The 20700-nt window shown below is 46.5% G+C and overlaps 1 protein-coding gene across 1 annotated transcript; it reads right to left on the reverse strand.

Moving 5' to 3' along the window:
- Window positions 1-1520: 1520 nt before the first annotated feature.
- LOC119293119 lies at window positions 1521-18601 on the reverse strand. The gene is made up of 5 exons (XM_037571681.1): window positions 17882-18601; window positions 16264-17824; window positions 15204-16131; window positions 14675-15038; window positions 1521-1922 (listed from the first exon to the last, which is right to left on the reverse strand). The coding sequence occupies exons 1-5, from the start codon at window positions 18599-18601 to the stop codon at window positions 1521-1523; spliced, it is 3975 nt and encodes a 1324-aa protein (XP_037427578.1).
- Between the last annotated feature and the right edge of the window lie 2099 nt (window positions 18602-20700).

The following is a 20700-nucleotide window of genomic DNA, read 5'->3' on the forward strand; positions in this document are numbered from 1 at the left end:
ACCACAATGGAATATGGCCTCGAGGTGACCTCAACCGTCTAGGGTGCTCAAGCACCAAGAGTAATGAAATCCACACAAGGAAGTATGGGGAAAGTAAATATCATTTGGTGGAAGTGTAGATCTAGGTCTCCTCCTTCAAACCCTAGCACATCAACAAGTTTGAGTGGCTAGAGAGAGAGAGATCGGGCAAGAGAGCTTGAGAGCATCAATGGTGGAGTGAGAGAGGTAAGAGATGGGGCGTGGTAGGTGGAGGAACCACCTTATATAGCAACCCACTAAAATCCAACCGTTACTATGTTTTCAGTACTGCAGCGGTACAACCGCTCCTTGTCCCGGTACAACCGGGACTCACGATGCAACTGCAGAACCCTACCAGGCGGTACAACCGGGCCATCGGGCGGTAGTACCGGTCATTAGCAAATAACCGGACCAACCGCCCAGCTACCGCACAACTACCGCACCTAAACAGAACGGAGTCACCCTTGAGGGCGGTAGTTGGGCGGTGCAGGGCCGGTGCAACCGCCTGGTCTTGATCGCTTGAGCGGCTAAGGAACGAGCGGAAGAACCGCTCGAACCTCTGGTTGTACCGGTTGAAAAGGATCAACCGGACCAACCGTGCCACCACCGCCCAGCCACCGCATCAGGACAGAACCCTGACCGGTACATGGGCGGTACATGGCCGGAACAACCGCTGCTGGACTATGCAGAGTCAGATGGCGGTACCACCGCCCGGAGGCAGCGGTACCATCGCTCGACAGCAGCAGAGTAGCGTCAAGATCCAGCGGTACAACCGCTCGGACGAGTGGTACAACCGCTGGGAACACACAACAAGGAATAGATGAGGAGGGAGGCACTCTCTCGACTAGAAAAGGAGGAAAGGATGTGAACGAGAATGGACTCCCCTATTCTATCCACAGAGGATTCCCTCTAGAGTGTACGGGATCCCTACGACCAGAGAGATAAAAGCGTAGAGGATCCCGTCTTCAAATGATTCCTTCAAGAGAGAACCACTAACCGATGAAAGCCTAATCATTGAGAACCTGAAATAATTAGCACAGGATTAGACCAACAAATGGTTGTCATCATCATCCAAAACATAAGATAGGGAAATGCCCTTACAATCTCCCCCTTTTTGGTGGATGATGACAACAACACGATATAAGATAGAAGACTATAGAATCTAGACGGAGCTCCCCCTAGATGTGAGCCCCAGGTTGAGACTCCCCCTAGATTCTATAGGCTAGACATATACAACATATAACATGAAGGTAGCCAACACAAAGAAACAAGAGCAATACTACCAATTAAGACCAACAAGCAAAGCGAAGAGATAGCAGGAGTGGCACAAAAACCACACAAAACAAACGATAACGACCAAAGTTCAACTGGAGACAACAGACAAGTTCAAAACGAGACACACACTACGCAACCACCCATGCAACTCCCGAGTCCTATCACACTCTCTCCCCCTTTGGAATTAGGACACCAAAAAGGAAGAGAGCGAAGCTATCGCCCCAGGCTCAGTCGTCCTCCTCTGACTCCTCGGTAGCATCAAGGTCTTCATCATTGTCAGAATCTTCACCATCATCAGAAACTTCATCATCATCCCGATCTGAGTCCTCCATGGTATCATCAGCAGCAGTAGCGGTGGTGGAAGGCTGAGGAGGGGCTTCATCATCAGTCCAGGTGCTGTGGGAGGATATCCAACGCTCCTCCGGTGTGATGCACTTCTCAGAGCCACTCTGAACTGACATGCTTAGGTGCCTCATCAAAGCAATTTGGCGACGCCGCGCAAGCCTCTCATTGACATGTGCCTCATACATCCTCTTCTGGATGTCAGACTGGAGGAAGAAGGTCTTCTTTACCTTGGCAGCGAGTTTGTCCACCCACGAGGGCTTGGCCCCGGGTTCCAACTCAAAATCCTCATCATCAGAAGTGGCATAGACATCCTCAGGAGCATTAGCCGGGAAACGTGGCTCGGCGTGCTTCTTCTTCTTAAGGAGCTTGACTTCATGATTGGTAAGATTGTCAAAGAGGTGAGGGGCTCTCCAGGACGGCAAACTCCCCACACTGAGTTCAGAAAGCACATGACAAAAGGAGCATAAATGGGGACCTTCCTGTAGATGACCATGTTGTACATCTCGTGCCACAGCCAGTTGGACACATCAAACGTCTCCCCAGATCCAACCTTGGTCTTCATAGCAACCATCAAGTCAACAAGATAGCCATGGATTTCATCTTGATTCCCCACTTTGGGCAGAAGCACATTGCGAAAAACACGATGCATGATGTCATAGACCTTCACCAAATCCTTAGATTCACCAATAATACCACGGCCCCGAATGTACAGAGGGGCAAGCTTCTCCTTGGGCATGGGGTCAGGATGATCATGGGGGCGAATGCCACCCCTTCCTTCCAGACCGGTATCATCGTACCCAATAGCATTGCAGAAGGTTCTCCAGGGAACTTGAAAGAGCTCATCACGACACATGAAAGTGAGGGTGCGCGCGTCATCTTCTCCAAAGTGAACGGTGGCATAGAACTGATGGATGAGTTGAACATCAAAGTCACAGTTGACGGACATGAGCTTGACAAGATCAAACTCCTCACAGAGAGCCAAAGCCTCACCAAAATACTCCAGGTTGTTCCGCCAATGATCAAGATCGATGGTCCACTGCTTGGCATATCTGTTCTTGTTGTGCTCAAAGAGTTCATGAACAATTCGTACTTGCATCTCATTTCGAAACTGAATAGTGGTCCAACGAGGAGCTACGGGAACCACATAAGGATTCTTTGAGCGGAAGGCTTCCCAATCCTTGGCTTTCCAACGGTGGAGTGGCATTATCACACGTTGTTTAACAGCGGCAGACTTTTCACGGCGAGTGGGCTTGGTGGGGATCACAACTTCATCTTCAGAGTCAGTCGGGCGCGGAGCCCGTCGAACCCTCTTCTTGGTCTTGCGAGGAGCAGGGCGAGAACTGGAGCCACCTGAACACAAACACGAAGGGGACACACGAAACCAACAGGAATGAGAGGAAAGCACACGAAAAATGCAACACAAAGAAACCAGAACAGTGTTGTGGTTCATATCTACCGGTTGAACCGGATCCCCCACCGGTAGAACCGCCCCACCGGTTGTACCACCCGTCTGGGCGGTAGAACCGCTGACAGTGGCACTACCAGGGTAGTTAGATCTGTTCAAGACATGCAAATCACTCAAGCAATATTCAGAGTTCTATGTACTGCACAGACACAAGAAGAACGACGGTCTCTCCCAACCAAAGAACAACCACAACACTAGCAGGATAAGGTAATGCCCTAGAACACGAAGAAAACCTAGAACAAAGAACAAAGAACAAGGACATTACCACCATCCATGGGAGAAGACCGGAAGACTTCCACGGAGAGAATCCGCGGAGAACCCTCGGGACTGAAGCGCGGGGCGCACTCCGGGACGAGGCAGAGGTGACCGGTGGCTAGGGCAAGGAGGAGGCGACTGGGGACGAAGGGAAAAAAAGAAAACCCTTCGCCCCATCGGATATAAATAGGCCCGTAGCCGTGCGGCGGTAGAACCGCTCCTAGGACCGGTTGTACCGCAGGTCAGGTGACCGGAAGTACCGCCCGAAATGGGCGGTACAACCGCCCAAGCACCGAAGGCAACCCAACTGGGGCAGCACAACCAGGTATCAGCGGTAGAACCGCCCGTGACCGGGTTGTACCGCCCGACCACCAAAGCCCGGACCAAAAAGAAACAAGACAAACGGGACAACACAAAAGAAAGGGAAACACGAAGGGAAAACAAAAGCAACCGCACACAAGCTGAGCGAGCTTAGTCCTCTCTCTTAAGAGAGGGCGATGGCCGAAGCCACCTATGTTTGAGTCAAGTGGTATGGCACCGCGAAGAATTATCCTTGGGCCCATGACCAACACTCGTCTTTGAAGCATAAATGCCATCAACCATGGCTAATGTGAAAGAGGTGATCGATTTATGCATGATGGGGGGAGGGAGAGTTCATTGATAGAACAACACTCCCCCTATGTCTATGCCTACACCTAAACTAGACAATACGTTGAGTGTGGTGGGGGTGTACGGGTTCAAGTCACATTGCTCAAATCAATGATATTTAGCTCATGCCTTAACTCGCGAAATCTTGCTTCATCCAAGGGCTTCGTGAAAATATCTGCAAGGTTATCATGAGTGTTGACATACTTGAGCTCGATCTCTCCTCGCCTAATGTGATCCCGGATGAAGTGATACCGAATCTCAATGTGCTTCGTCTTGAAGTGTTGTACCGGGTTGAGAGAAATCTTGATGGCACTTTCATTATCACACCAAAGAGGCACTTTGTCACAAATGACACCGTACTCCTTTAAAGTTTGCCTCATCCATAGGAGTTGAGCACAACAACTACCAGCCGCCACATACTCCGCTTCGGTGGACGAGAGGGACACACAACTTTGCTTCTTGGAAGACCAACTTACCAAAGAGCAACCAGGAAATTGGCACCCTCCGGAAGTGGACTTCCTATCCACTTTGTCCCCCGCCCAATCGGAATCCGTGAAACCTTCAAGCTTGAAATTTGCTCCTCTTGGGTACCATAAGCCAAAGTTTGGGGTATGAGCCAAATATCGAAAGATTCGCTTGACCGCCACATAGTGACTTTCCTTTGGTGCGGCTTGAAACCGTGCACACATCCCCACACTCAACATGATATCCGGTCTAGATGCACAAAGGTAAAGCAAGGAGCCAATCATGGAGCGATATACCTTTTGATCCACCGCTTTACCATTGGGATCGATGTCAAGTTGGCACTTGGTAGGCATTGGAGTAGAAGCCGTCTTGACATCACTTAGCTTGAATCTTTTAAGCATGTCTTGAGTGTATTTGGCTTGGTTGATGAAGGTTCCTTCTCTTCGTTGTTTGATGTCAAAACCAAGGAAGAACTTCAACTCTCCCATTGAAGACATCTTGAACTTGGAGGTCATGAGAGCGGCAAATTCCTCATTGAAAGCTTTGTTAGGAGAACCAAAGATAATATCATCAACATATAGTTGGCATACAAAAAACTCCCCTTTGACCTTCTTAGTAAAAAGAGTGGGATCGATTTGTCCTACTTCAAAGCCACGATCTTGTAGCAACTCGGTAAGGTGGTCATACCACGCACGTGGGGCTTGTTTAAGGCCATAGAGTGCCTTATCGAGTTGATACACATGATCCGGGAAGTAGGGGTCCTCGAACCCGGGGGGTTTCTTGACATAGACCAACTCATTAATGGGACCATTATGAAAAGCACTTTTCACATCCATTTGTTGCAACTTAAAGTTGTGATGGGAAGCATATGCAATCAACAAACGAATGGATTCAAGACGAGCAACGGGAGCAAAGGTTTCACCGTAGTCGATACCCTCGACTTGGGAGTAGCCTTGTGCTACCAATCTTGCCTTGTTGCGAATGATGTTCCCATGAGCATCTTGCTTGTTCTTGAAGATCCACTTTGTTCCAATGACGTTGTGGTTCCCCGATGGCCTTGGCACCAATCTCCAAACTTTGTTGTACTCGAAGTTGTTGAGTTCTTCATGCATGGCATTGAGCCAATCCGAGTCTTCGAGCGCCTCATAGACCTTTTGGGGTTCAACACAAGAGACAAACGCGTGATGTTCACAATAGTTTGCTAATTGTCTACGAGTGCTTACCCCCTTTCTTAGGCTTCCAAATACATTTTCCATGAGATGGCCTTGAGTGGTGAGCTTGGAAGCAATCTTCGCGGCACGACGCTCTAATTCCTCCTCGGATGTGGAGGGAGGGTTGACTTGATCATCTTGAGCGCCGTCTTGAGCTTGTTCTTGATCTTGAGCTTGCTCGAGGGGGAGAACTTGAACTTGGGCATCATTTAGAGGTTCACCACCATCTTGAGGTTGATCTTCCCCTTGGTCTTGTTCACAAGGTTGAGGGCCTTCACTTTGTTCTTCGGAAGCGTGTGGGTCTTGATGAGGTGATGGCTCTACTTGAGTAGAGCATTGTCCTTCTCCTTCGGCCACAAGGGGTTCCTCAATGGGTAGGATTTGACCAATACCCATTCTTCTTATGGCTTGGGGAGGAATTTCATCACCTACATCACAAGTACCACTTTTCTCCACTTGGGAGCCGTTATTTTCGTCAAACTCCACGTTACACGTTTCCTCAATGAGTCCGTTGGACTTGTTGAGAACACGGTAAGCATGAGAGTTTGTAGCATAACCAACAAATATGCCCTCATGAGCTCTAGCTTCAAATTTAGACAAACGAACACCTTTCTTGAGAATGAAACACTTACACCCGAACACCCGGAAGTACTTGAGATTGGGCTTGTTCCCGGTGAGTATCTCATACGGAGTCTTGTTCAAGCCTTTGCGGAGATAGAGCCGATTGGATGCATGACAAGCTGTGTTGATGGCTTCGGCCCAGAAGTTGTATGGAGACTTGAACTCCGCCATCATAGTCCTTGCCGCATCCATCAACGTCCGGTTCTTCCTCTCCGCAACACCATTTTGTTGAGGGGTATATGGTGCGGAATATTGGTGCTTGATCCCTTCATCACTAAGAAACTCATCCAAGGTGTAGTTCTTGAACTCGGTGCCGTTGTCACTTCTTATTGTCAAGATCTTTGCATTGTGTTGACGTTGAGCTTCATTTGCAAAGTCGATGACGGTTTGTTGAGTCTCACTCTTCCTCTTGAAGAAGTATACCCAAGTGTATCTTGAATAATCATCCACAATCACCAAGCAATACTTTCTCCCTCCAAGACTATCAAAAGATGGAGGCCCGAAGAGATCCATGTGAAGGAGCTCCAAGGGTCTCTTTGAGTAGATGATGGTTGAAGGAGGGTGAGCCTTTTCATGAAGCTTTCCTTCGATACAAGCATTGCAAGCACGATCTTTGGCAAAACTAACATTTGTTAGTCCACGAACATGGTCCCCCTTGAGAAGACTTTGCAAAGATCTCATATTGACGTGGGCTAAACGGCGATACCAAAGCCATCCCACATCAACTTTAGCCATTAGGCATGTCGCGGTCTTAGTGGGTTGCTCCGAGAAGTTAACCACATAGAGACCGTTCTTGATATGCCCAACAAAGGCTACTTTAAGAGTCTTGCTCCACAAGAGGGCCACGGTATCAATATCAAAGAAGGTGGCAAAACCCATGAGTGCGAGTTGACGAACGGAAAGTAAATTGAATGCAAGGGACTCAACAAGCATGACTTTCTCGATTGTTAGATCATGAGAAATGACAACCTTGCCAAGACCCAATACCTTAGAATGTGAGGCATCACCCCATTCGACATTGGTGGGCATAGATGGGATATTGTGCACGTCCACCACCAAGTCCTTGCTCCCGGTCATATGATTTGTTGCTCCACTGTCGAGCAACCATGATCCTCCACTGAAAGCAAACACCTACAAGAGATCAATGCTTGGTTTTAGGTACCCATTGAGTAATGGGTCCTTTGATGTTAGTAACAAGGGTCTTAGGAACCCAAATAGACCATTCAATGTACTCATAAGGAGAACCAACAAATTTAGCATAAACATGTCCATCACTAGCACAGCACAACACATAAGAGGGGTTAAAGTCGCCATCTTTGTTGGGAGAGATGGCGTTGCGCTCTTTGGCTTCACTGCTCTTCCCATTGTTCTTCTTCTCCTTAGGAGCACCTTCTCCCTCCTTCACAAAGGTTTGCGTGAGCGGAGGAGGTCGATTGGTCTTGCTCTTCTTCTCCTTGTTCTTCTTCTTGTTCTTGGACTTGGGTGCGAACCCAACTCCCTCCTTTCCCACAACTTCCTTTTGATTGCTCAAAAGGTCATTTAGGTTCGTCTCGCCTCGTATGCATGACACAAGACCTTTCTCGAGTTGTTCCTTCAACTTGGCATTTTCCTCCACAAGATGCACATGCTCACAACATGGGTTAGTAGCATTTGCATTATCAATTAAGACCATGTGGGGAAATGTGGCCTTTTCCTTAGTTAGCTTAACTTGGAGTTGAGCATGAGACTCCTTGAGGGTGGCATGAGCACTTTTCAATACCTTGTGGGACTTGTCAAGTACATCAAACTCCTTCGTGAGTCTAACATGATCAACCCCAAGTTTAGCCTTCTCGGAAGCTAGAACACGAGACACAACAAGAGCATGACCAAGATCTTTCTTTAGTTTACGTGACCATCGTTGTGTGACTCCTCAAGAGCCAAACGATGCTCACGCTCTTCCTCAAGAGCATTAGAGAGATCCGATATCTCATCGGCATAGTCACGACTATGACATTCCATCTTAGTGATGGTTTCTTCATGAGCCTCGATCATGTCATTGGCTCAACCAAGTTGTTCCAAGAGAGCAACAAAATGCTTCTTGGATTTGCCCTTGAGCTTACTCATGAAGGACTCAAATTCATTGATCTCCTCATTAGACCCCTTACCATTATCAAGGTCATCCGTTGAAGGAGGGTTAGGAATAATGGTGGTTTTGATGTTGGGGGTTACCTTGTTGGTGGCCTTAGCCATGAGGCACTTGGCGGTGATGTTCTCGTTAGGTGCATCGAATAGAGACACCCGAGGAGTTGAGACAGTGGCAACGGATGCCATGGCCATTGTTTCACCATCTTCATCATCATCGTCATCCTCACGATATTCTTCTTGAACCACCAACCCGCGAGAAGGAGTCTTCTTGGTGAAGTTGTTCTTGTTGGAGAAGGACTTGGCTTTGTCTTTTCGAATGAACTTGCCACCAATGTCTTCCCGCTTCTCGTATGGACAATCCGCAACGAAATGACTGACATTGCCACAGTTGAAACAAGTTCTAACTCGTTGCTTCCCTTTGAGGCCACTTGAGTTGTTCTTGTTGAAGTTGGGTCTTGTAGTCTTCTTACTCCAAAACTATCTTGAGGAAAGAGCCATGTGCTCATGATAATCATACTTTGTGTCCTCGGGGTTGCTCTCCTCATCTTCCTCTTCTTCTTCTTCTTCCACACTAACCTTGGCCTTCAAGGCAAGATTGGGCTTCTTTGCCCTTTGGGAACGGAGCACCGCATTGTCGGCGGTCTTATCCAAGATGTTCATTGCAATGAACTCATCCAACACTTCACCAGAGGTCATGGAGTGGAGGTCCGGTCTTTGGCGGATGACGGAGGACATGGCCTTTTTGTAGGGCATCATGGCCTTGAGGAACTTGCGCTTGATTCAATTGTCATCCGTGTCTTTACTCCCATGATCTCGGAGTGCGACCGCAAGTTTGGTCACTCTTCGAAAGAGCTCACGAGGTTCTTCATCCTCTTTCATTGCAAACTCATCGGCTTCATCTTGCACCACTTCATAGTTGGAGCGTTGAATGCTAGCACTTCCTCTATACATACGCTCGACACACTTCCATGCTTCTTTAGCCATGACATGAGGTCGAAGATGAGGGAGATCTTCGGGAAGGATAGCATCTTGGATGATGAAGAGAGCACTCTCATTGAATTGGTTGTCCACTTCTTCTCGAGGGGTGAAGTTGCTTGGATCATGAGGATAGAAACCTTCTTCAATAATTCTCCAAAGGTTAGTATTCACATGTTTTAAATGACGCTTGAAGCGATAGACCCAAGAATCAAAATCTTCATTTTTCACATATTTAGGAGGAGGACCGGCATGATTCAAATGCGTAGAGGGCATCGGTCCTTTATACACCGGGGGTTCCACATGGGCAAAGATGCCGGTGCCATTTCTACCACTAGTAGACGGACTCTTTTCACTATTAGCTTCCCCCTTGTCGGGGTTAGCATCCGTCACCTTGTTAGTGGGATCACCCACTTTCATCGGCAAGGTAGATAGTTTGAGTCCCTCTAGGAATTCAGTAAACATGCTTTTAACCTCGGCCGTCATGGAGGTTTTCAATGTGTCTAAAGCCACATTGAATTCCTCACGAGAGACCGAGGTTCCCCCTTCGGCCGAAGACGAGATGGGATTCACACCGGAGTGTTCCTCCGCACCGTCGTTGATGTTAACCATACTCTTCGGACGACAAAGTCCTTAATAAAGAGACGAGGCTCTGATACCAATTGAAAGGATCGATATGGTTGACTAGAGGGGGGGGGGTGAATAGGCAACTAACAATTTTTAAGTTTTCCTTTACCAAATTAAACTTTGCAACAAAATAGGTTGTCTAGATGTGCAACTAGGTGAGCAACCTATATGATGCAATAACAGCTAGCACACACGCAAGCAAGGATGTAACAACAAGTAGGCTTGCAAAAGTAAAGGCACGAAATAACCAAGAGTGGAGCCGGTGGAGACGAGGATGTGTTACCAAAGTTCCTTCCTTTTAAGGGGAAGTACGTCTCCGTTGGAGCGGTGTGGAGGCACAATGCTCCCCAAGAAGCCACTAGGGCCACCATAATCTCCTCACGCCCTTACACAATGCGAGATGCCGTGATTCCACTATTGGAGCCCTTGAAGGCGGCAATCGGACCTTTACAAACAAGGTTGGGGCAATCTCCACAACAATCGAAGGCTCCCAACGAAACCACGAAGCTTCACCACAATGGAATATGGCCTCGAGGTGACCTCAACCGTCTAGGGTGCTCAAGCACCAAGAGTAACGAAATCCACACAAGAAAGTATGGGGAAAGTAAATATCCTTTGGTGGAAGTGTAGATCTAGGTCTCCTCCTTCAAACCCTAGCACATCAACAAGTTTGAGTGGCTAGAGAGAGAGATCGGGCAAGAGAGCTTGAGAGCATCAATGGTGGAGTGAGAGAGGTAAGAGATGGGGCGTGGTAGGTGGAGGAACTACCTTATATAGCAACCAACTAAAATCCAACCGTTACTGTGTTTTCAGTACTGCAGCGGTACAACCACTCCTTGTCCCGGTATAACCGGGACTCACGATGCAACTGCAGAACCCTACCAGGCGGTACAACCGGGCCATCGGGCGGTAGTACCGGTCATTAGCAAATAACCGGACCAACCGCCCAGCTACCGCACAACTACCGCACCTAAACAGAACGGAGTCACCCTTGAGGGCGGTAGTTGGGCGGTGCAGGGCCGGTGCAACCGCCTGGTCTTGATCGCTTGAGCGGCTAAGGAACGAGCGGAAGAACCGCTCGAACCTCCAGTTGTACCGGTTGAAAAGGATCAACCGGACCAACCGGGCCACCACCGCCCAGCCACCGCATCAGGACAGAACCCTGACCGGTACATGGGCGGTACATGGCCAGAACAACCGCTGCTGGACTATGCAGAGTCAGATGGCGATACCACCACCCGGAGGCAGCGGTACCACCGCTCGACAGCAGCAGAGTAGCGTCAAGATCCAGCGGTACAACCGCTCGGACGAGCGGTACAACCGCTGGGAACACACAGCAAGGAATAGATGAGGAGGGAGGCACTCTCTCGACTAGAAAAGGAGGAAAGGATGTGAACGAGAATGGACTCCCCTATTCTATCCACAGAGGATTCCCTCTAGAGTGTACGGGATCCCTACGACCAGAGAGATAAAAGCGTAGAGGATCCCGTCTTCAAATGATTCCTTCAAGAGAGAACCACTAACCGATGAAAGCCTAATCATTGAGAACCTGAAATAATTAGCACAGGATTAGACCAACAAATGGTTGTCATCATCATCCAAAACATAAGATAGGGAAATGCCCTTACACTCTTTTCTTCCTTTTCCTTATTTTCCTTTCTCGAGGGAGAAGAAGAAAAAGAAGAGGAGAAGAAGAAGAATAAAAGGAATATAGGAGAAAGAAGTAACTTCAACACGAGGGGGGGGGGTACCGATACCCCCTCCCCGATAACATTATTTTCCCATGTATATGTATGTCGCGTTGTTATCGATATAACCCCCTCGAGGTAAATTCGACATGAGGGGCGATCGATATATATACCCCCTCTCGATCGTGATAACTTATACCACGGCAACACCCCCCTCGGCCCTCTCGCTCGACCAAAACTCTCGAGGACACCCAAACCCTAGAGAGAAAACGATGTTGGTCGTCTCCTACCCCCTCCTGCCACGCCCCTACCCTACAAATTAACTCTCTCGAGGCCACCCAAATTTACCAAGTTAAAAGAGCGTTGTCGTCGAGGCCACCCCAAACCCTTGAAGCGTTGTGTCGAGGCCACGCCAAACCCTAGAGAAGCAGCATCGAGGCCACTAACATGATTCCTTATTGTGATTAGCTAGCTAGTTATACGTTTGCCACTAATATATATTCATCTGTACCATGTTTGAATAGTAATTGACATGTTGTAAATATTTGCAGAAACTATGAAGCACTCCCGAGATGAAGCAACAGAAGCGATGTTGGGGGACATAATCGCACAAGGAAGTGATCAAGTTGCGTCATTTCTCAACGACACCGATGGTCAGGAAGGACTGGGTGAAGAAGAGGGCTATGTTCATGATGGCTTCAGCCCACTAATGCCGGTACAAGAAGAGGGCTATGTTCATGATGGCTCCGGTGACACAATGGAGGTACAAGAAGGAGACCGTGCTGACTGCTCCGGTGACCGAACCGAGTCCGGCCAGATATATATATATATATATATATATATATATATATTAGTTAAGCCCGTGCTGACTAGTTAATTGATGCATCCATTGTTTTGGTATATGTACACATATTAATTACTCTCGTCTTTCTTCCTTTTAATTTCTAGCCCTCCGGATCGAGCACAACTTTGGTAAGGAGACGAGGCCCTAAGAATTTAACAGGGGGAACCTCGTTAAACATTTTCAAAATCCTCAAAAATCAAATAGAAAAAAGTTACGGGGCTTTTAAGATCTAGAGTGGAAAAAATCGAAAAAAATTCAAACTGTCTGGTCAAACTGTGGTCAAACAATGGTCAAACTAATTATTCTATAATATTAGTGTTACTAAATAATTATTTTAGTTTTTTTGAATTTTGGTCAAATCTAGTCAAACTATGGCCAAACTGTGGTCAAACTGTGGTCAAACTAATTATTGAAGAAATATTAGTGTTACTATTTTTTTAGAACAATAGTTTCAAACTCAAATAGTGAAATGTGTGACTTCATGCTCAAGCAAAATTCCTGAGGTTAATAGGATTGACATCTTACTATTGTCAGGAAAACAACAAGTGCAGACTTGAAAACGATGGAGAATAGAACCCGGAAGTTAAGCGTGCTCAGGGTGACCGTCCGGGAAGTTAGATGATTTGGAATGATGAGGGGTGATTAGAGATTAAATTGAGCAGCGATGAGGGGTGATTAGAGATTTGAGGTTAAAATAATTCAGAAATTTGAAAATTAGGGAAAAAATCGAAATATTTTTTCGAAAAAATTCAAAAAACCCCGTGCTGGTAGTAGTAGCGCGGGTTTCTATCCACGCTACTACTAAAGGACGTAGTAGTAGCGCGGGTGGCACCCGCGCTACTGCTATACGTTAGATGTAGCACCTTATTAGTAGCGCCGGCCCCCGCGCTACTAATAGGCCCAAAACCCGCGCTGCTGCTAGGCTTTTCCCTAGTAGTGATGGCTCGGGCATTTCATCGAACACCTCATGTGCATAGGAGGTGAGAGCAGAGCAACACGCACTTGCACACGCCGGCCGGCCAAAAAACAGAGGAGTCAGCGGGCAAGGGCGGGGGTATATATAGGCATATCTGTAGTCCCGGTTGATGGCTAGAATCGGGACAGAAGACTGACCTTTGGTCCCGGTTCCAGCCACGAACTGGGACTAAAGGTGCTGGGCCAGGAGCGAGGCCCATTGGTCCCGGTTCGTGCCTGGAACCGGGACCAAAGGGGCCAGACGAAACGGGATCGTAAGTGAACCGGGATTAATGCCCTTATCCTGGCCTCCACCAAAGCCTTGTTTTCTACTAGTGTCATGACTCTTGGCCCTATCTCGATGAATCCGGATGCGGCCAATCTGAGAACCATGTCTTGGTCTCTTAAAATCCTCCTCTTGAATGGTCGCGGTGGTCACTAACTCAAAATCATCATCATCTTCTTCTTCCTCCCCCAAAATAAAATCATCAAAGTTGCCCAAAATGCACTCCTGAACTAACAAGGAAAACGCTGGAAGCCCAAAAAAATGGGCAACCCTGGAGTCTGAAATGAAAATGTATTTCTTATAAAATGTATTTGTTATAAAAAGTATTTTGTTTCCTAGGAAGCCAGCTCATAGTGGAGCTTGTTTCCTTTCCGTGTTATTTAATAATAATAAAAAGTCCATACTTATACATGAGTGGACAAAATCCCAACTGAAACCCATCGTAGCATAGAAGTGATTCATTTTTTTATTGAGGACACATGCTGCACATTCTTTAGCCCAACTATCATTCCTGAAGAAACATCAAATCTATCGTGCCGACACCGAAGCATGCAAACTATTCGATGGTGGAATCATGAGCGACCTAGTAACAGAAAAAAACGAGATATCAGCATACATGCACACATAAATATTGGGACTAGTGTCAATCCACCAAGCGATAGACTAATAAACCGAAAGGAAAGTTGGTAAATTACCATAATCAGTGTTGCTCATGGTGACACTGGCCGATTTTCAGTTATGTCCTTGCTGACCCTTGTGAAATTTGCGGTTGACAGTCCAATGGCCAGATTCACCACACGCATAGCAAAAATCATTGTCTTTGCTTTGCTTCTTCTTCTTCTTCTTCTTCTTGAAGTTGATAGTTTGAATGACCATGTTCTTTCCCTTGAACTTATGGAAGTTCTTTTGCGCCACATTAGCACTAGACTTGGACTTGACGTAGTCGAAGTAGTCATCTTCCGTTGTCGTTGGTGAAGTGGCCAAGCAGTATGACTCGGCCTTCGACTGTTCAACCCTTGTATAGAAAAGAATGTAGGCCTGACAATTGAGTACTTCTTCTAGAGAGACTTTCACGACATTCTGGTCGCTTGCACAAAACCATGAGTGTGTGATACCGTTCTCTTGCTCAATGCTGCTTGCTCTCACATAAGAATAGTTGTGTCCTTCAGACAATTTTGACCCTTTATGAACAATGACAGCAACAAGCCAATATTTGTAAACGTCATCTGCTGCACATCTGAAAATACAGAAATTAAAGTGATCAAAAATACATTTTTTTGAATAGTTCTACCCATGTTACGTCCAGCAAGACCTTATCTCGGATGTGACACGCTACTGCTGAACCTCTATGTATTTAAAAAAAAAAGGCAGTTGTTATCTAACTGAAAAGAAGTATCAGTACCTGGGGTCCATGAACTTCGTTATATCAAGAATCTCGTGAAATCTCACATGTTCATCCAACTTGTCTGACCTACCAGGGGTAACATAGTCAAACCTCTTGAGCTGAATGGTTAATAAAGGTGGCGCCTTCGTAATGAGGAAGTGTACTTTTGCAGCTCTGTATATCTTATTTTCCTCTTTATGTTTCTTTTGGTTTTGCTCCAGTTCCATTGCATGTGCATCATCATTCAGCATTGGTAGCTTTCCTTTGTCCTGATTAGCTGCACTTGTTTGTTGCTCAGCTGGATGGCTGGAATGCTCCCTGATCTGGTATGTTGCACTATCTGACTGTTGAGTTTGGTCTTCATCAACTACAGCATCTTCTTGGTTCGATGAAGCATTTCCATAAGCAGCAGAACATGTTTCACAGTACCAACCGTTGATCTCCCCGGTGACATGTAAATCCAAACAGTCTTCTACTGATACGTGTTGCTTTGATGGTATTGCCAGACTCAGATGAAGGACCTGTGTAGTAACCAAAGTGTGCTGACATTCTTTGCTGGAGACATGTTCAGCAATCTGGCCTCGGAAGAGGGACTCCACTATTGTAGGTTCCTCATTACTCAAACCATCTAGCAAGTAGACAAGCAGAGTGTTGCTGTCTTCCATATCACGGACATTCAAATCTGGATACATTGAGCTCATAATTGAGAATAAGTTCTGTGTATCTAGCGTGCCACTTGCATCATTGGCACCACCAGCTGCCTCTTCAAAGAGCTTCCTCAGTTCCAAATGAAGACATCCTGCAGGAGGATTCTGTTCCAACAACTTGACGCGCAGCTCACCTAGTGCAAGGAGGCTCTGCAAAACCGCATTGAAGTAGCATGTGTTCCCCAGATTCGGCATCCCTCTGATCATATGGGTGTTCCCATTCACAAAGCTCACCCCATCTGCCGTGGCTGCAGTTAGAATTCCTTGCTTGTCATCCCTTTCCATTGCATGTGCATCTTGCGGTGTCTGAGAGATGTTATTTTCAGCATTGCTGTTCCAAGGTGCTCCATGGGAATCGTTCTTACGCAAACCTTCTACAGGCCACAACATGCTCGTGTCGATTCCGCAATGGCAAAGTAGTGCCCAGATGTGAGTTATGAACTCCCCTCCTGAATCAAGGCACTTCTTGTGTGCCGCCGCATTCCAACTGGGGGCAATGTGTACCAGCAAGTCTGCCCACACCCCAGCCATTATCTCCCAACAACTTTCTTCATTCTCATTATCAATAAGTTCTTTGGCCAATTTTGCACCTTGGTGCACTACACCCATGATCTCCTTTGAATTGCTGGTGTCTTTGTTTCTCTTCCCAGCTTCATCAATGAGTGTCTTGTACTTCTTGTCTAGCGAGTCAGAGCCTTTGAGAATTTGACGAGCATCTTTCACGGTTTCTTGGTGGATCAACTTGGGCACAAGAAAGCTGTCAGGCAGCAAGTCAGGCTTTGCTACCAGCAGATATGCACAATACCGTGACAAGCTATTTGCAACTATGTACCTAGTCTTGAGGCTGCCATCAAGCATGTTCTCGTCCACAAGGTATGGCTGGGCAGAGCGGCAGAAACTTGTCAAGTATAGCAAGGCTCTAAGTGGAACCCCTGGGTTGCTCAAGTCGATGTCACGGTCCTGTGCAAACTTGATCTCACATAGGCTGGTCGCAATATGCCACACCAAAATAACGTGAGAGGATGTTGGTTGCTCAATGCAGGGCCATCTATACCGTTCCCTTGATTCAGCCAAGAGTGACGGAATGACGCCGGGCAGATGAGCACGGGTGAGATCCAGGGTGCATAGTGCCTCCTGGATTGCGGGCTTAACACATTCTGGAATATTGATGTGGTCACTAAGTTGTGCTCCCGCTTCTTTCTTTGGAATTGCCCCTGTAGAAACTATGTGTACGCAGTTCCAGATTGTTGGGCTCTCATTATATGACTGCAAGAAGGCATATTGGTCAAGGACTCCATGGCCCCGTGTGTCAACAATCTTTGATGTGAAAAAGGAACTGATGAATTTCTCCATACAGCCATTCCTCATGTACCTTCTCGCCCACCGCACATATGTGCATACAAGGAGTAATCTTGTCCAGTCTGACAGGAAATATGAGACCATCTCCCAGACCTCTTTGAACATCATTAAGGACATGAAAAACCATGTGATGATCATATCAACATTTATACCGCGTATCACATGAGATATTTCATCCTTGGGGGTCTTGTAAACACGCCGTATGTCCACAGAAAGCCAGCAGGTGAATGCAAAGGTTGCAACAGACATAATGGTGTTCAAATGGAGCGAAGGAAACCCCATACAGAAGACTATAGGGTAGCGAGTGTTAAAGTAGTCATTGACGAAGGACATTTCCAGTTCCATAACCCCAAATGCTCGGTTGGCCTCTTCCTGTATGATCCTCAACATGACAAGATTTTTGGTGATGGGAGTAGTGCTGCCTTTATGCAGCGACACGTCTTCAAGCCTGCACCGGAGCAGCCTGGATAGGGAGAAGGCGAGTGCCAAATCCTTCATATTGTCTCCCTGGGTGCTGTCCTGGTGTAGCAGGGCGCCATCACATTGCCATATCCTGTCCAGTGTGACTAGTGACTCCGTGAAAGGCCTAACCGCTGCCTCGACTGGGGCCAGACCCCGAGCAGCCCTGACCTTAGCCCTGGCCTTGGCCCGGGTTTCTTGTGGGTTTGTACCCATCTGTAAAACGTACCGAGGCTGCTTAAATTTGATATGCCTCCTTGTTTCCCCATAGACCAAGTATCTGTGTCCTTCCATAGTCTCTGCTTTCCAGTCCTTAAGCTTGAAGTTCTCCCAATGTGTATCAGTCCGCATGTACTCTGAAACTAGTTGGGAGCTCTTGCCATGCCAGAAAGACCTGAATGCCTGGTTGCGCGCAAATAATCTGTACTTGCTCCTCAATACCTGCATGCTCCAAAGTGACCAAAGAGGATAGGCAAACGTCGAGCCACGTGTTTTGTTCAAGAATGCCACCCCCAGAAGCTTCATCACATTCCTCCATTCGTTAAACCGTCGCCCATCTTTGTCCCGAATGCCATATCCAGAGATGAAGTCACTGCTGTGTCGGAAGCTAACCAGCACGATGGCCCACACGGGGAACAACTGATTCTTGAATGGTGCTGCTTGCATTACCCCCATGACGTATATCACTATAGAGTCGGAGACACCATCAACAATACTCAATATGGCTTTGCCTATGGCGCTGTGAAATTGGCCGCGAAATATGTCCAGGATGGACATCCCAAGGAATATCAATGTGGTGATTACCACCAGGAATTCGATGCGGAACAAAATGTAAGTGTTCTCCTTCGGCATGACGAAGAAGGATTTGACTAAAGCGGTAGCGTTCACCATCTCGTTTAAATTTGAATGCTTGATTTATGTCGTTGCACGCTGTGAACTGCATATGCAAACGTATCGGGAAGTCAAGTTACTAGCAAACCAAAATGCAGGAGAAACTAATCAATGTCAATAGCCAGAACAAAATCAATGTTCAAAGTTTAAGTACTCCAAAAAACGATCACATCCTCCTTTCTTTAAAAAGGTTTGATTTGATAGAAACACCACCAAGCCTAGTGAGAGAAACTTTTTTTTTTAACGAAAACTACTGAGAGAAACACCACCAAGCCTTACTTCCACCCGCCGCAGAAAAAAAAATACTGCCTTACTTCCCTTGCCCCAAAATAAATGGTGTATAAATTTGGTTAAAAAACATAACTATTTCTAAGTTTCACCAAATATATGGAATAAACTGTCAGCAACTACAGTACTGAATAAACTATTTATGTAAGTTGTTGAAAATGTGCAACTTTTCCATGTTCAGTAGTTTTTCAAATTCGCGACCGTTTAATACATTTTTAATACGGTAAGACTCGTTTCAAATGGCACACACTAATTTATTTTAATATTTTTATCAGAATAATGTGTATGATTTACTGTTGGAATAGACTAGAAACAACTTTCCGTCTAGCCTTTTTTTTAATTCACTGCTGTTCATGAGTAGTCTTAAAAACACCAAAAGAACATCAATTTTGGCGTTCTAAACATGTAAATGAGATTTTCATAAACATTGAACTACCTGTTATATTAATTTGAACTTCTTGGTTTCTTTCAAGAAATAGTAAAATCTGACATTTTTTGAACAGATTGAACAACTCTGTTACCATAATTTGAAATTCTCCATCTTATTTATAGAAATATGCTTTTCATTTCTCAATATCAAAGTACTCCTTTATCATAATTTTAATTTCTAGGTTTTCATTATTTTAGAAATGGATTTTTTTTAATAAACATCAAACTGATATGTTTTTTTAGTAAACATCAAAATGCTTTGTTATTGTAATTTTAGAAAACAGAAATTTATATATTTTTTAATAAACATCGAAATGCTTTGTTATTTTAATTTTAATTTCTCAGATTTATTTAGAAACTAGAAAATATTTTCTTATGAAAATAATGTTGGTCTACTATTTTAGATTAAAACTCCCAATTTAGAAATTTTGAATTTTTTATTAAGCATCGAACTGCTTTGTAATTATAATTTGAACTTGTAGGCTTTATTTTTAGAAACAAAAAATACAATTTATTATAAACATCAGACTCTTGTGTTTATTTTTAATCTGAACATCTTCATTTTAGTTTTAGAGGTGGAAAACAAATCTGATTTTTTCTTCTACAAACATGGAGAGAAGAGCACCAACACGAGCACCAACACGAGCACCAACACGAGGCCAAGAAGGCCAGAGAGAAGAGCCAAGCGACAGGAGCAGCAACGCCAAGGCCGAGCGGGAGGGAACCTCCTCCTCCGCCGTCGTGCGAGAGGCCCGCGCCTCCGGCACAGTCGCGGTTGCCGTCCAGACACGGCAGCGGGGCAAACCAGGCCACCCCAGGCCCGGCCAGGCCCTCAACGGGCCCGCTAAGCCCCGCCGGCCATGCTGCAGCAGGCTGGCGCCGGCGCCGCCAGCACCTCGCCGCTCAGCGCTGCTCCCCCGCCTCTCGGAAGAGTCGCCACGGATCAGCCCCGCCGCCGGCCCGCCCAGGCCCAGATGGGGCCCGTAGGGCCCAGATCTGGGCCGAGTGCCGCCGCCAGGACCCACCGCAGCGCCGCCCCGCCGCCAACGACGCCGCCGCCGTCCAGCCGCCCGCCCGCGCCACGACAGGGAACCCTGCCGCCACCCGGTCCGTCGCCGCCTAGGAGCACCCCCCGGTGCAGCTCCGCCCTGCGCCGGAGAACCACCGGGAGGGGACGGTCAGACAAAATGTTTGTGGGCTTGCAAAATTTCATCACCATATGACATTCGTATAAATCGTGACGAAAAAAACAAAATGAATGCTCCACATCGAATTTGTTTTTTTTTTTGCTATGATTTCCACGAATGTCATATGGTGATAAAGTTTTGCAATCCGACAAACATTTTGTCAATGTTTCACACCCAAAAACAAATTCATATTTT

This window comes from Triticum dicoccoides, chromosome 4B, assembly GCF_002162155.2.
Source record: "Triticum dicoccoides isolate Atlit2015 ecotype Zavitan chromosome 4B, WEW_v2.0, whole genome shotgun sequence".
In the NCBI taxonomy this organism is placed as follows: Eukaryota; Viridiplantae; Streptophyta; class Magnoliopsida; order Poales; family Poaceae; genus Triticum; species Triticum dicoccoides.

What these genes read in the sequence shown, in the direction of transcription:
- LOC119293119 (XM_037571681.1), bottom strand. Translation starts at nt 18,601, where the DNA reads ATGGTGAACGCTACCGCTTTAGTCAAATCCTTCTTCGTCATGCCGAAG. An exon ending in CATGTTGTGGCCTGTAGAAG is followed by an intron (nt 16,132 to 16,263) that starts GTTTGCGTAAGA and finishes CAGCCACGGCAG; the next exon opens with ATGGGGTGAGCTTTGTGAAT. An exon ending in ACGAAGTTCATGGACCCCAG is followed by an intron (nt 15,039 to 15,203) that starts GTACTGATACTT and finishes CTGTATTTTCAG; the next exon opens with ATGTGCAGCAGATGACGTTT.